At 44.7% G+C, this 16833-nt stretch overlaps 1 protein-coding gene across 5 annotated transcripts in view; it reads left to right on the forward strand.

The window, feature by feature from the left end:
* STK25 (serine/threonine kinase 25) overlaps nucleotides 1–16833 on the forward strand; it is a 36477-nt gene that overhangs the window by 13685 nt on the left and 5959 nt on the right. For all 5 annotated transcript variants that reach the window (XM_056564732.1, XM_056564729.1, XM_056564733.1 and 2 more), the window contains 2 exons: nucleotides 6681–6752; nucleotides 11573–11703. In XM_056564732.1, coding sequence (XP_056420707.1) covers nucleotides 6681–6752; nucleotides 11573–11703 — 203 coding nt within the window. The remainder of the gene's footprint in view (nucleotides 1–6680; nucleotides 6753–11572; nucleotides 11704–16833) is intronic.

The following is a 16833-nucleotide window of genomic DNA, read 5'->3' on the forward strand; positions in this document are numbered from 1 at the left end:
TCTTTGTAGTTTTTCGTGCATATATTTAGTATGGAGAAGATCCCTTTTATAAGCCTCATGATGTTTCATATATTGACATGTAACAAAACATTTGTACAGTACATGTAATAGTTCCAATCTTTAGATCATAGTACATTTCACTTTGCAATGTTTTTCACAAAAAAATTTTGCACCCTTATAGTGCACAGCGATGTGGCCCTTGTAAAGGGAGTTTACATATTGACTATTTTTTACATTAATGTTTTATGCTTTAACCCCTTAAGGACCCAGACAATTTTCACTCTAGGACCCGGCCATTTTTTGCACATCTGACCACTGTCACTTTAAGCATTAATAACTCTGGGATGCTTTTACCTTTCATTCTGATTCCGAGAATGTTCTTTCGTGACATATTCTACTTTATTTTAGTGGTAAATTTTCGTCGCTACTCGCATCATTTCTTGGTGAAAAATTTCCATTTTTTTTATTTATTTTTTGCTTTGAAGCTCTCTGCTTGTAAGGAAAATAGACATTCCAAATAAATTATATATTGATTCACATATACAATATGTCTACAGGGTGGGCCATGTATACGGATACATCTTAATAAAATGGGAATGGTTGGTGATATTAACTTCCTGTTTGTGGCACATTAGTATATGTAAGGGGGGAAACTTTTCAAGATGGGTGGTGACCATGGTGGCCATTTTGAAGTCATCCATTTTGAATCCACCTTTTGTTTTTTCAATAGGAAGAGGGTCACGTGACACGTCAAATTCCACAAGAAAAACAATGATGTGCTTGGTTTTAACGTAACTTTATTCTTTCATGAGTTATTTACAAGTTTCTGACCACTTATAAAATGTGTTCAATGTGCTGCCCATTGTGTTGGATTGTCAATGCAACCCTCTTCTCCCACTCTTCACACACTGATAGCAACACCGCAGGAGAAATGCTAGCACAGGCTTCCAGTATCCATAGTTTCAGGTGCTGCACATCTTGTATCTTCACAGCATAGATAATTGCCTTCAGATGACCCCAAAGATAAAAGTCTAAGGGGTCCAATCGGGAGACCTTGGGGGCCATTCAACTGGCCCACGATGACCAATCCACTTTCCAGGAAACTTTTCATCTAGGAATGCTCGGACCTGACACCCATAATGTGGTGGTCACCATCTTGCTGGAAAAACTCAGGGAACGTGCCAGCTTCAGTGCATAAAGAGGGAAACACATCATCATGTAGCAATTTCGCATATACAGTGGCCTTGAGGTTTGCATTGATGAAGAATGGCTCCACTATCTTTGAACCCCATATACCACCATTGTGTTCTTGGAGGGATCTATCCAATGTGGGTTAGTGTCAGACCAATAGCGGTGGTTTTGTTTGTTAACTTCACCATTCACATAAAAGTTTGCCTCATCACTGAACAAAATCTTCTGCGTATTCTGAGGGTCCGGTTCCAATTTTTGTTTTGCCCATTCTGCAGCACCTGAAACTACGGATACTGGAAGCCTGTGCTAGCATTTCTCCTGCGGTGTTGCTATCAGTGTGTGAAGAGTGGGAGAAGAGGGTTGCATTGACAATCCAACACAATGGGCAGCACATTGAACACATTTTATAAGTGGTCAGAAACTTGTAAATAACTCATGAAAGAATAAAGTTACATTAAAACCAAGCACATCATTGTTTTTCTTGTGGAAATCCCAATAACTTTGATGTGTCACATGACCCTCTTCCTATTGAAAAAACAAAAGTTGGATTCAAAATGTCCGACTTCAAAATGGCCGCCATGATCACCACCCATCTTGAAAAGTTGCACCCCCCCCCCCCCCCTCACATATACTAATGTGCCACAAACAGGAAGTTAATATCACCAACCATTCCCATTTTATTTAGGTGTATCCATATAAATGGCCCACCCTGTACTTTATATTTGCATCATAAAATTGACAAGTTTTTACTTTTGGAAGACATCAGAGGGCTTCAAAGTTCAGCAGCAATTTTCCAATTTTTCCCAAAATTTTCAAAATCTGAATTTTTCAGGGACCAGTTCAGTTTTGAAGTGGATTTGAAGGGCCTTCATATTATGAAACCAAAAGAAAAAGAAACCACTTGAGAACGGACCATGTATAAACTAAAATGAGTTTTATTGAGAATAATATCAAGACATATAATGATTACACACACAGCATGGACAAACAAAAAGTGGGAACCAGGGAGCAGGGGGAGATAAAAAGAAAGTAACAATAGTATATATAGTGTCCAAGTGTGCTGAACAATTTAAAGTGCCAGCAACGTGCCATGAGTAAATAGGACCAATATCTTAAAAACGCACACAAAACGGATCACAGAGAAAACCAGATATAATAGTGACATAAAACAGTGAGACTCCCTCCGCTCCCCAGTTACCCACCAGACCTCCAACGCGTTTCACCCAACGGGGCTTTATCCAGGAGTGGTGGGCAACTGGGGTGGGGTACCTTATATATGCACAGCCGACCAATCGCAATGGTTACACAAGAAAAGATAATTACCTAAACGCCAGTATGCACTCCGGCGCCATTACTGTCCTCGACTGCTGCTACACTGCACCACTTCCGGGTATGATGTTTAGAATGTAAAAAAGAGCTACGGCAAAATGGCCGTCCCTAGACCCTAGAGGCCAAAAATGCTTGGGACTACTAGTATATTACTTTTCTCATGCAGGACCTCCATTTTTATGTAGCCTACCTGTTTGTATGTATGCGGCCATACTTCTGATGTCTATTGTGCTAACATAGCACTTCATAAACTGCCCATGCGCGGCGGCCATTTTTTAGTAGTCCCAAGCATTTTTGGCCTCTAGGGACGGCCATTTTGCCGTAGCTCTTTTTTACATTCCTAACATCATACCCGGAAGTGGTGCAGTGTAGCGGCAGTCGAGGACAGTAATGGCGCCGGAGTGCATACTGGCGTTTAGGTAATTATCTTTTCTTGTGTAACCATTGCGATTGGTCGGCTGTGCATATATAAGGTACCCCACCCCAGTTGCCCACCACTCCTGGATAAAGCCCCGTTGGGTGAAACGCGTTGGAGGTCTGGTGGGTAACTGGGGAGCGGAGGGAGTCTCACTGTTTTATGTCACTATTATATCTGGTTTTCTCTGTGATCCGTTTTGTGTGCGTTTTTAAGATATTGGTCCTATTTACTCATGGCACGTTGCTGGCACTTTAAATTGTTCAGCACACTTGGACACTATATATACTATTGTTACTTTCTTTTTATCTCCCCCTGCTCCCTGGTTCCCACTTTTTGTTTGTCCATGCTGTGTGTGTAATCATTATATGTCTTGATATTATTCTTAATAAAACTCATTTTAGTTTATACATGGTCCGTTCTCAAGTGGTTTCTTTTTCTTTTGGTTTCATATTTAGAGCATTTACCACAGGACCCTATACATTTATGAGCATATCTCCTCCCCCTTTTTTGGTGTTTTGGGCCTTCATATTAGAAATACCCCACAAATTACCCAATTATAAAAACTGCACCCCTCAAAGTATTCAAAATGACATTCAGTAAGTGTGTTAACCCTTTAGGTGTTTCACAGAAATAACAGCAAAGTGAAGGAGAAAATTAAAAATCTTTTTCAAAATTTTTTACACTCTCATGTTCTTGAAGACCCTGTTATAGAATTTTTGTAAGGGGTAATAGGAGAAAGTCCCCAAAAATTTGTAACCCAATTTCTCTCGAGTAAGGAAATACCTCATGTGTATGTCAAGTGTTCGGCGGGCGCAGTAGAGGGCTCAGAAGGGAAGGAGCGACAATGGGATTTTGGAGAGTGAATTTTGATTAAATGGTTTTTGGGGGGCATGTCACGTTTAGGAAGCCCCTATGGTGCCAGAACAGCAGAAAAAAACCCACATGGCATACTATTTTGGAAACTACAATGCTCAGAAGAGAAGGAGCGCCATTGAGCTTTTGGAGAGTGAATTTGTTTGGAATGGAAGTCAGGGGCCATGTGCGTTTACAAATCCCCCCCCCCCGTGGTGCCAGAACAGTGGAACCCCCCCCCCCCCCACATGTGACCCCATTTTGGAAACTACACCCCTCACAGAATTTAATAAGGTGCAGTGAGTATTTACACCTCACTGGCGGAACAGTGGGCTGTGCAAATGAAAAATTAATTTTTTCATTTTCACGGACCACTGTTCCAAAAATCTGTCAGACACCTGTGGGGCGTAAATGCTCACTGTACCCCTTATTACATTCCATGAGGGGTGTAGTTTCCAAAATGGGGTCAAATGAGGAGGGGGGTCCACTGTTCTGGCACTATGGGGGCTTTGTAAGCACACGTGGCCTTCAATTCCGGACAAATTTTCTCTTTAAAAGCCCAATGGCGCTCCTCCTCTTCTGAGCATTGTGCCCACAGAGCACTTTACATCCACATATGGGGTATGTTCTTACTCAGAAGAGACAGGGGGATTTTTTCCTATTTTCCCTTATGGTAACACCAGCATTTTAGTGAAAAAAATTTTTTTTTTCATTTTCCCATCCAAATTTAACGAAAATTTGTGAAACACCTGTGGGGTGTAAAGGCTCACTATACTCCTTGTTAATTCCGTGAGGGGTGTAGTTTCAAAAAATGGGGTCACATGTGGGTATTTTTTGCGTTTATGTCAGAACCACTGTAAAATCAGCCACCCCTGTGCAAATCACCAATTTAGGCCTCAAATGTACATGGTGCACTCTCACTCCTGAGCCTTTTTGTGCACCCACAGAGCATTTTACGCCCACATATGGGGTATTTCCATACTCAGGAGAAATTGCATTACAAATTTTGGGGTCTTTTTTTTCCTTTTACCGCTTGTGGTATGGGGCAACACCAGCATGTTAGTGTACATTTTTTTTTTTTTTTTTTTACACTAACTTTTAATTTTGATAAGGGGTAAAGGGAGAAAAATCCCCCCAAAATTTGTAGTGCAATTTCTCCCAAGTACGGAGATACCCCATATGTGACCCTAAACTGTTTCCTTGAAATACGACAGGGCTCCGAAGTAAGAGAGCGCCGTGTGCATTTGAGGACTAAATTAGGGATTACATAGGGGTATTCTACACCAGTGATTCCCAAACAGGGTGCCTCCAGCTGTTGCTAAACTCCCAGCATGCCTGGACAGTCAGTGGCTGTCCGGAAATGCTGGGATTTGTTGTTTTGCAACAGCTGGAGGCTCCGTTTTGGAAACGCTGCCGTATGATACGTTTTTCTTTTTTATTGGGGGGGGGACAGTGTAAGGGGGTGTATTTGTTGTGTTTTACCCTTTATTATGTGGTAGTGTAGTGTTTTTAGGGTACATTCGCACGGCAGGTTAAGATGAGTTTCCCGCTAGGAGTTTGGGCTGCGGCAAAAAATTTGCCGCAGCTCAAACTTAAAGCAGGAAACTTGCTATAAACCTGCCCGTGTGAATGTACCCTGTACATTCACATGGGGGGGGGGGGGGGCAAACCTCCAGCTGTTTCGCTGTTTCAAAACTACAACTCCCAGCATGCACTGACAGACCGTGCATGCTGGGAGTTGTACTTTTGCAACAGCTGGAGGCACACTGGTTGGAAAACCTTCAGTTAGGTTCTGTTACCTAACTCAGTATTTTCCAACCAGTGTGCCTCCAGCTGTTGCAAAACTACAACTCCCAGCATGTACTGATCGCCGAAGGGTATGCTGGGTGAAGTAGTTATGCAACAGCTGGAGGTACGCAACTACAACTCCCAGCATGGCGAGACAGCTGTTTGCTGTTTGTGCATGCTGAGATTTGCAGTTTTGCAACATCTGGAGAGCTACAGTTTAGAGACTACTGCACAGTGATCTCGAAACTGTGGCCCTCCAGATGTTGCAAAACTACAAATCCCAGCATGCACAGACAGCAAACTGCTGTGTGGGTATGCTAGGAGTTGTAGTTTTGCAAGATCTGGAGGGCTACAGTTTAGAGACCACTGTATAGTGGTCTCAAACTGTAGCCCTCCAGATGTTGCTAGGCAACTCACCGGCTTCGGTAGGATTCAGGGAGCCACATCGCCGGCCTCTGCTGCTGCCAATGTCAGTCGATCGTAGCCTCCGCCGCTGCCGATGGGTAAGTGGACTTCGGTGCCAGTCTGTCAGTTTCCCCGTTCTGCCTATTGTGGGTGGGCAGAACGGTGAAACCGAATGTTAACCCCCCGATCTGCTATTGGTCGTCGCTTTTATACGACCAATAGCAGGGATAGGAGGAGTGGCACCCCTGCCACCTCACTCCTATCCCTTCAGGGGGACCGGGGTGTCTTGGACAACCCCGATCCCCCTTATTTTCCGGGTCACCATAGACCCGTATGACCCGGAATTGCGCAAAAATCGCAGGTGTGAATTCACCCGGGGGGTCTGATGACCCCCCCCCCCCCCCCCCCCCGGGCATTTATGCGGGGTGCCTGCTGATCGATATCAGCAGTCACCCCGGTCCGATCCCCGCCCGGCACACGGCGGGGACAGATATTCCCACGGCCGTACATGTACGTCATGGGTCCTTAACTACCAGGGTAGTAACATATATGTAAGATGAAGTATTGAGAGTTCAGTAGGCAGAGCTGGGCGGCTGCACTTGTTCCCAGGCGCTATATATGGGTCCTGAACAGGTTAAACTAGTTGTGAACAATACCTGAGCACAAGACAAAACATAAATTGCACTTGTCTCTGCAGCCAGCCGAAGCTATTAAACGCCTGCCAAGATCCCACTGCTTATCGGCTCTAGTAGCTCCGGTCTTCCAGGAGGTGAGTTGCTCTTCTTATATAGAATGATGTACATGTGAATTATTGGTAATTGTGCCATCTACTGTTTCTTTCTTAGGGTCTTTTTACACGAGATTATTATGCTGCAGATTTTGCACACAATATCTGCAGCATAGCTGCCATAGAAATAAGTGTGAAATATGTAAATAGAAGAAGAAAAACAATGGCCCAGATTTACTTAACCCCTTAGGTTTTTTCCGTTTTTGCATTTTCGTTTTTTGCTCCTTGCCTTTAAAAAATCATAACTCTTTCAAATTTACACCTAAAAATCCATATGATGGCTTATTTTTTGCGCCACCAATTCTACTTTGTAATGACGTCAGTCATTTTGCCCAAAAATCTATGGTGAAGCGGGAAAAAAAATCATTGTGCGACAAAATTGAAAAAAAAACGCTGTTTTGTAACTTTTGGGGGCTTCCGTTTCTACGTAGTACATTTTTCGGTAAAAATGACACCTTATCATTATTCTGTAGGTCCATACGATTAAAATGATACCCTACTTATATAGGTTTGATTTTGTCGGACTTTTGGAAAAAATCATAACTACATGCAGGAAAATTAATACGTTTAAAATTGTCATCTTCTGACCCCTATAACTTTTTTATTTTTCCGTGTATGGGGCGGTATGAGGGCTCATTTTTTGCGCCGTGATCTGAAGTTTTTAACGGTACCATTTTTGCATTGATAGGACTTATTGATCACTTTTTATTCATTTTTAAATGATATAAAAAGTGACCAAAAATGCACTATTTTGGACTTTGGAATTTTTTTGCGCGCACGCCATTGACCGAGCGGTTTAATTAATGATATATTTTTATAATTCGGACATTTCCGCACCCGGTGATACCACATATGTTTATTTTTATTTTTATTTACACTGTTTTTTTTTTTATTGGAAAAGGGGGGTGATTCAAACTTTTAATAGGGGAGGAGTTAAATGATCTTTATTCCCTTTTTTTTTTTCACTTTTTTTTTGCAGTGTTATAGGTCCCATAGGGACCTATAACACTGCACACACTGATCTTCTATGTTGATCACTGGTTTCTCATAAGAAACCAGTGATCAACGATTCTGCCGCATGACTGCTCATGCCTGGATCTCAGGCACTGAGCAGTCATTCGGCGATCGGACAGCGAGGAGGCAGGAAGGGGCCCTCCCGCTGTCCTGTCAGCTGTTCGGGATGCCGCGATTAGCCGCGGCTATCCCGAACAGCCCGACTGAGCTAGCCGGGAACTTTCACTTTCACTTTTAGCCGCGCGGCTCAGCTTTGAGCGCGCGGCTAAAGGGTTAATAGCGCGCGGCGCCGCGATCGGCGCTGCGCGCTATTAGAGGCGGGTCCCGGCTTCACTATGACGCCGGGCCCGCCATGATATGACGTGGGGTTACTGTGTAACCCCGCGTTATATCAGAAGAGCAGGACCAATGACGTACCGGTACGTCATTGGTCCTTAAGGGGTTAAAGAGTACCTGTCATCAACTAAACTTTCCCTGATCCCCCTCCCCATCTGTCCCTTACTCTAACTATGCCTATCCCTGTGTTTATTGAGGTGCTGTGGAAATACCTTTTTTTTTTTTATCCCTCTTCATTAGCTCAGGAGCATTGTCTTTCTGAGGGGTGGAAGGAGGAGGGTCCCGGCAGGCATGATGTCACATGAAGCCTGGCCGGGACTCTGCTTCTGCCAGTCTTCCTGTATGCTGCTCTCCCTCTGCAGCAGTGTTTCCCAACCAGGGTACCTCCAGCTGTTGCAAAACTACAACGCCCAGACAGCCAACAGCTGTCCTGGCATGCTGGGAGTTGGTTTTGCAACAGCTGGAGGCACTCTGGTTGGGAAACACTGCTGCAGAGGGAGAGCAGCATACAGGAAGACTGGCAGAAGCAGAGTCCCGGCCAGGCTTCATGTGACACTGCATACAGACTAAGTACAGGGGAGGGACGGCAGCCTCTGTCTCTCTCTCTCTATCTCTCTCCTGTGTGTCTCTGCACTAAAAAGTCAATGCTGAGAACCAGGGGTGGTGGGAGCAATTAGAGGCAGTAATTAAGATGAATGTCAGGGGGGGGGGGGGGGGGCACATAGCAGGGAGTGCAGTGAGATAATACAATGTATAAGATAACGTGTGGTGAGGGGCAGGGAGAACACAGAGCAGGGGGAGGGGACTGGCCTCTGTCATAGGAGAGGCATGTGCAGGCTTGTAGCTCACAGTGCTGCTCCAGGCTGGGAGCGAGTCCTGAGCTGAGAGTACTGAACTTCCTGTGGAAGGACCAGAGCCCTTTCACATTTGTCCTAAAAGTTGTACACTTACTATGAAAAGCATAGGAAGCTGCCTGCAGACCAGGCATAGAAGAGAGACCCCTAGTGGCCAAAAGTATAAAATGAAAAAACTGGTATAAATATTAATATTTTTTAATGAAGATATATTACAATGTCTTCAGTAATGATTATGAACAACATATTAAAAGTTTTTGTTGATGACAGGTACTCTTTAACATTTTAGCTAACCCGTGGTACAACAGTACTCTGCTCCTAATTTATCATGCATCTGTGGCTGCCTGCGCACATCAGAGTGAAGAAGTTGGCGTTAATGTTGGCTACAATTTATGGCATAAATTGTAATAAATGTAGTTGTCATGGGAGGCCATGTCCACCTTACGCTAAGCTCCACCCACTTGGTGACAGTGGTGTAAAGTTTCACAAATTTTTGCACAAAAGTGGGGCTTGCGCTAAAACGTTTGATGCCAGAAAACTGGTGTATTTTTATGATATAACTCCAACAAATGCCCCAGCGGGGATGCAGGTAAATTACAACTAATCACCACAAATCCTACACAGAGTATCACTAATACCCTCACTTAGACCTCACCCTAAAATTTAACTTTTATTGGTGTGCTCATTAAAAAGGTATAACCAAAAGAATTTTTAAAATACCACTGTCACCAGACTAAATGTGGTTAAGGTGAGTCACTGTATATAAGGGGCATCCGCCCCTCGTGTATAGCAGTGACTGATTCACATAATACATACTGTTGATGGCTGCAGTCCTAACAACAGATATAAAAGATGACTGGTGACACAGGCTTATTAAATACTCAAACCCATAACCAATCTGACATGTTTTGCTCCTCAGAGCTTAAAGGGGTACTCCGGTGGAAAACATTGGTGCCGGCAAGTTAAATCGATTTGTAAATTACTTCTATAAAAAAAAAAATCTTAATTATTTCAGTACTTCTCAGCTGCTGTATGATCCACAGGAAGTTCTTTTCTTTTTGAATTTCTTTTCTGTCTGACCACAGTGCTCTATGCTGACACCTCTGTCCATATCAGGAATTGTCCAGAACAGGAGCAAATCCTCATAGCAAACCTCTCCTGCTCTGGACAGTTCCTGAAATGGACAAAAGTGTCAGCAGAGAGCACTGTGGTCAGACAGAAAGGAAATTCAAAAAGAAAATAACTTCCTCTGTAGCATACAGCAGCTGATAAGTCCTGCAAGGATTATTATTTTTTAATAAAATTTACAAATCTGTTTAACTTTCTGGCACCAGTTGATTTAAAAAAAAAAAAAAAACTTCCACAGGAGTACCCTTTAATCAGAGGTCTGATGAAGCTCTGAGGAGAAAAACATGTCAAGGGGGCTATGTGTTTCAGTTTTTAATGACTTACTAAAATGTATAGTGTAGTGAATGGGTTTCCGTTCACAAATTCACACTTCAGAATTTGTGAAGTGGAATTTGTGAACGGAAAATCCGCTTGAATATTTTCGCCTGAAGAATGGCGTTGCTCGTTCTTCAGGCGGAAATACTTGTGGAACACATTGCAGTCTATTGGAGACTGATATGTCCGCATGGTCCTAGCGCCTACTGATCCAATCAGCGCTGGCCATGTCCGGAGATTCCGCAGTGTGAACATAGCCTTATTGTATTTCACATCTGCAGCTGTGAATTTGGCTAAAAATCTATAGCAAAACACTTGCATTGTTGCATTCACAATAAGTCTGCAACATAAATGGACTTTTTGCAGATTTATAATCCTCACTGCAGGTAAATTTCTGTGCAGATTTTTACTGCAGTGTGTAAAAGATTTCTTAAAAAATAAATAAATAAATAAATAAAAATAATTACATTCACAGCGCTGGTACTGTAATATGCTGTAGATTTTCTACACACACATCTGAAACAGGTCAGAACTCTCTTACCTTCTTCGCTCCCGCACCACTGCCAATATAACGGAGCTTCACCACCTGGCACTTCCAGGTTTGAGAATGTGACGTCAAACGCCATGTCCAATCAGTGGCTGCAGCCACGTTCCACCACTGATTGGCTAAGCGCATGTGTGACCTCACATCCCCAAACCTAAAAGAGCCAGGCAGTGGGCAGCAGAGCATTGTTATACAGGGAGGAGCAAAGAAGATAACTTTTTTTTTTTTTTTCAAACTAACCCCTTCCCTGACCAGATTTTAAACAGATGTTTTTCACTGGGCTACTCTTTTCATTTTATGCCACGACGGCCAATTTCCCACAAGTGTTATATTACAGCTGAAAGTCCCAGCCTAACCAGAGGTCTGATGAACTGAGCTGACAATCATAGCAATGTAATATACTGTCAGTTCAGGTCATTGGACCCATTGTCGGGCCAAGATTATTAGGCTTTATTCACACTTCTGGTACAATAAAAAATTGAATGTGACTGGTTGCTGTAGGCAACGCCTGTTCCTTTGCAGTTGTGATACATTTTCTAAGTTGTCATATCTTCAGGGTTGTACCAGCTTCATTATCTCTAAATGTCTTCTTCCTTTCCCTCCACACACAGCTGAGAGAGCAGCGCTGTGCTGGGGCATTTGGATCCGTACAAGAACTAGAGAACGCTTTTAGTTTGGCAGAGGAGTCCAGCCCTGGAATCACAGACCAACTCATTTCTCACTTGGTTCATCGTGTGCAAAGGTTAAAAAAAAGATTCTTATATATACCTGGTCTCAAAACACGAGCACAAGCTGTAAAAGTTACCAACAGCATCTGTCAGTACACACACACACTCTAAGGCTGCATTCACACCTCGTTTTTACGTTACGGGTGCCTGATCCGGTTGGGGGAGGGGCGAACCGGGTTCTCCAGTACCCCAGCCGGACCAGCGCTGAAATCAATTTACTTTAATGAGCCAACCGGAGTCAAACGGTGACTCCAGTCGGCTAATTTTTGACCCGTATGCGGTTTCCTGACCGGACCTAAAACCGTAGTAAACTACAGTTTTAGGTCCGGTCACAAAACCGGATAGTGTCAAAAATGAGCCCACCGGAGTCACCGTTTGACTCCGGTCGGCTCATTAAAGTAATTGATTTCTGCGCTGGTCCGGCTGGGGTACGGGAGAGCCCGGTTTGCCCCTCCGCCAGCCGGATTCGGCACTCGTAACGTAAAAACGGCCTAATACTGGTTGGAATATCCTGTTATTATCAAACAGGGATCACAACTCAAGAGTTGTCTCTATGAGGGATGTGGTAGATAAATGTTCTGTAAAAAGTTAGTTGGAACTGAACAAAATGGAATATTCTGACACTTGTCGTAACAATTATTTGTCCCAAAAAACAAGCTCTCAAAAAAGTAATGACTCTTAGAATTTGATGATTAAGAAAACTGGGCAATAAGTGGCTTGATTAAAGTGCAGTTTAGGCCCTTTTGAGTTAATACCTTCCATCAAACGTATATGTTGGGAGTATTGCCACTGTAGGAATGCAGTGACATTACCTTAACCATACACTCCCATGCTTCAAATATCTTGCTTGGTGTTTTTTTTTTTGTTGTTGCCCCAGGCGCTTTTCCCACCATGTGTCAGATATAGGGACCCCTAAAAGGGGTAAATAAAAAAAATAAAAAAAACTCTCCAACCACAGTACAATTTGTATTTCTCAGATGCTCTTCATTGGGGGACACCTATACTGATGGGTATATGCTCTTGCCACTAGGAGGTGCTGACACTAGGAAAAAAAAAAGTCTACCTCACTTCCAGTGGGCGGGTATATCCTGCCAGGGAGGAGCAATCAGTTTTAGTGTCAGTAGGAGGCAAGACACAGGTTTGGGAGCTCCCCAGACCTGGTCTTTTTTTATTATTATTTTCTAGTAAGGGCTGATTAGTTTTTTTTTCTCCCTTTTTGTTTCCCTTTTTCAGGTGTGGGTTCAGGAGTATGGCGCTACCTGTTCCCCCCCCCCCCCCCCCCCCATATGCGACAAAGGGACATGGAACATAAGAGTATGGGCCGTCAACTCCTTATCGCCAACGGCCAGCATCTGGAGGTTGTACCCCGGGTCCGGGTCCCCTATATTAGCCTGGTATGATGCAGCATGGCCATAAGCTGGCTGAAGCTGTCTAGGGGAGTATATGAACATGGAGTCCTCGGGTGAGTATGTACCCCTTTCGACAGGGCCTGTGGCAGGACTTGAGGGGTTAATATTCTCCTTAGGTATCTTTTAGTGCAGTCACTTTGTGGACTGGCATTTGTGGTTTGAGGCTCAATGGGGCAATTTAAGGGGCCTTGGTCCCGATCTTAAATGGGGTCTAGATTCCCACCTGCAGTCACATCTGTTTTTACAGGTCGGGAGTTATGGAGGCCGTTCTTTCTCAGGGCAACCGCCAGCTTTTGCAGCGGCTCCCTGTACTTTCTACACCACAGATTTTTTTTCCCCCCCTTTTTGTTGCGGCTCTTCAGCTCCTCCGGTGCCGTGCTGGCTGGCAGGAGCCATAATGGCGGCAGGTAGCTCTCCCCTTCTTCCCAAGTTTAGTGCGGGAATCTGGAGGTCAGCTGAGGGGGGACTCTCCCCCTGCTCTGTCAGCGCTGCCTTCTGAGCGCCTTACAGGGAAGGATCGGCACCTTTCTGCCCCTCTCTTAGCTTAGCTCCACCCCTCTCCTCCCCGCAGCGAGCCCTCCAGGCTTGGCGCACTGCAGGGGTCTTTAGTGCTACCAGGGATATGAGAGTCTGTATCCCCCTCTGACTCCCTGGTTCAGGGCTGTAGTCTCCCAGCCCGGCCGGAACCTTCCCAGACGGGCACCGTTGTTACCCCCCCCCCCCCCCCCCCTGGCTCGGAGCCCCCTTTGAGGCAGCTGAGCATCGAAACCAGATGCTTTTTTGGCACTGGCTGCTTCCCAGCAGACTTCTCCGCTTTTCCCCCCCCCTGTCAACGCACAGTAGCAGTGGAGGTTGGCTGCTCTCTGTCTCTAGACAGATGGGGACTAGGAGCTTAGCACCCCCGTCCCCTCTCCTTCAGAGCGGGACCCGGCAGCCATTATGGCTGGGGAAAAAGATAGCTCCACCCTCCGTTCACTCGCAGATGCCGGCGGCCGTGTTGCTGGACGGGGACTCGGAGCATATCTCCGTTTCCCGCCCCCTCTCCTCCAGCGGGAAAGTGGGGTTGTATTTCTCCTCCATTTTTCCTCCCTGTCCGGTCATTATTATGGAGGTGGTGGAGTTGGCATAGCTCCGCCCCCTCCCCTCAAGATGAGGAAAAGGTAATAAAATAAATACATATGTTAAAACGCCCCCTTGTGGTCGTTTACTGCATTCCTCCTCTTGGTTTTCTTCTTACAAATGAGTTCTCTCTGGTGGCAAATTTGTGTTCTGCATCCTTGCAGTCACTCCATGTCGGCCTTTTTACCTATCTAATTGAGCCCCTGCCCACAGGCAGAACTTAGGGAACCCTAAGTTCCTGGGATGTAGGCTCCCTTGGAAAACCCTGGGGATACACGTTTTGTCGGTTTTCCTCTACTGCCTGTTACCACACCACTGTGCCTAGGGAGTCCGCCATACGGATTTTATTCCTGGGAGGGTACTGGGCATCCGGAGCAGTGGTTTTCTTATCCGCTGGTCATCCATCGAGAAGGGTTCTTGGCATATGTATACTCTGATTCCCTCCTCCACAGGTCATCAATCTCCTAGCGGCCTCATCCGCGGCTGGCATTCCAGTACCCCACTGTTTGTGCGAGGTGTCCAAAGGAGTGACCCGTTGTATACTATGGACCCATACCAGTAAGCCAGACAGTGGTCTGCGTGGTTTCCTCCGCCTGTCATCTATCACATGCCTGATGTGTCTGCGGCTGGAGTTCCGGTACCCCACTGCTGTGTGCGGTGTCCGAAGAAGTGTCCTGGCGTGGATACAATCCACGGCTCCTCAGCCTCCCCCAATTTCCCAGGGTGGTGGGGATTCTATCCATGGCTCCTAGGCCGGGGAGCCCTCCCATATGCAACAAAGGGGCACAGTAATCGTCTATCTAGCTGTTGTCCCCTTTTCGCCAGCACCTAGAGGTGTACCCATTAAGCCAGACTGCTGTCTGGGCGGTTTCCGCTGCAGTTGGTCTCCCTTCTCTGGGCGGCCGAGTGCATGGCTGGGGTTTCCCGTAACTCTCTGCTGGTGGGAGGAATCTGGAAGAGGGTCCCTGCAGGTACACAGAGGAAAAGAAATCACTGTTTTCTTCTTCCAAGTGTAACATGTTTATTAACACAGTGCTAATTACAAGTAATGACGCGTTTTGGCCAAAGCCTTACTCAGACTGATATACAAGTAGATAGTTCCATCACAGTATATATGCACAGAAGCCCATTCTACTTCCGGTATTGACATCAATGGTTATTATGGATACCAATATGTTTACAAACATTAAATATGTCATATTAGCATAATATTGCCAACAATGAGAAAAAAATACAAAGATTAAAAACAAATTCTATATTACTTACAAAAAAGAAGAGAGCTTGTAGTCCCTATTAAGACCTCTGAGCCCCAGGGTAGACAAGTGATGGATCCAATATGCCTCTTTTTTTCGTAATAAGGTTTTAATGTCACCAGCCCTAATAGGGCACTGTACATGATCTAACACCTGGTACCGTAGTTGTGAGATATAGTACATGAGGGGTATTGAGTCGACAAGTTGGTTATTGAATTCCAGTGATTACACAATGGCACAGAAAGAATTCTTTCTGGGTCTACTACGTATTGTACTAGAAGTAAATTATTTTTGTATGAGGATGCCTTTTACTTACGGAGACAAGGATCGGCAATGGGGGCGAATGTGGCCCCCCCCATACGCTAATGCCTATATGGCCTTTTTTGAGGAGGTCCATATATACCCCCATCACCTTTTCCAACAATACATCAGAACCTGGAAAAGGTTTATAGATGACATTTTCTGCATATGGGAGGGACCACATTCCCACCTCTTACAATTCATGGAACACCTAAACAATGTCAGACCAGAGCTCAGTGACCAGACTCAGGTAAGCTTCCTGGACAAAAAGGTACAAAAGGATGGTAGAGGGGGGCCTTAAAACGGATTTATTCCGTAAAGAAATGGATCGGAATAGCTTATTGCACTAGATTAGCTCCCACCCAATGTCTGTTAAAAAATCTATCCCTACAGCACAGAGAGTGGGTTCAATGGATAGTCTCGGACCCAGAAGTAAGACAACATAGATTGGGAGAGTTGGATGAAACATTCCGTCAAAGAGGCTATCCAGAACGAGTATTGGAGGAAGCTAGGGCCCCTTCTAACAGAGATAGGGAATTAAACAACCTAGAATCCCTTTTGTGAGACAATTTCACCCATTGGTCCATAAAATAGATTCTATTGTTAAAAAACATTGGCAGGTGTTGAGAGGGTCTTACTGCAAAATTAAGGAATTTGCGAGTTCCCCCATTGATCTGCAATAAGAGAGACCCAAACCTGAGGGACAAACTTGTCCGGGCAGATGTGGGATCACAAAAAACTGAATTAAAACAAACTGTCCTGAGAAGCCAACGTAAGGGCACTTATAGGTGTCTACACTGCAGAAATGTGATAAAGAGTGACAGCTTGTTGCATCCACACACTGGAGAGGCCATCAAACTCAATCATTTTAGTACTTGTGACTCAAAAAATGTCATTTACACCATCAAATGTCCGTGCGGTCTCCTATTCTATGGAGAGACTACCCAGCGTGTAGGAGACCGCATAAATAGACATAAATAATTAATTAATTAGGTGTAAGAATGTCTTGTAGCCCATTCCATTTCACTTTGAAAAAATGGGTCATAATATCTCACAACTACAG

The sequence above is a fragment of the Hyla sarda genome, chromosome 3, assembly GCF_029499605.1.
Source record: "Hyla sarda isolate aHylSar1 chromosome 3, aHylSar1.hap1, whole genome shotgun sequence".
In the NCBI taxonomy this organism is placed as follows: domain Eukaryota; kingdom Metazoa; phylum Chordata; class Amphibia; order Anura; family Hylidae; genus Hyla; species Hyla sarda.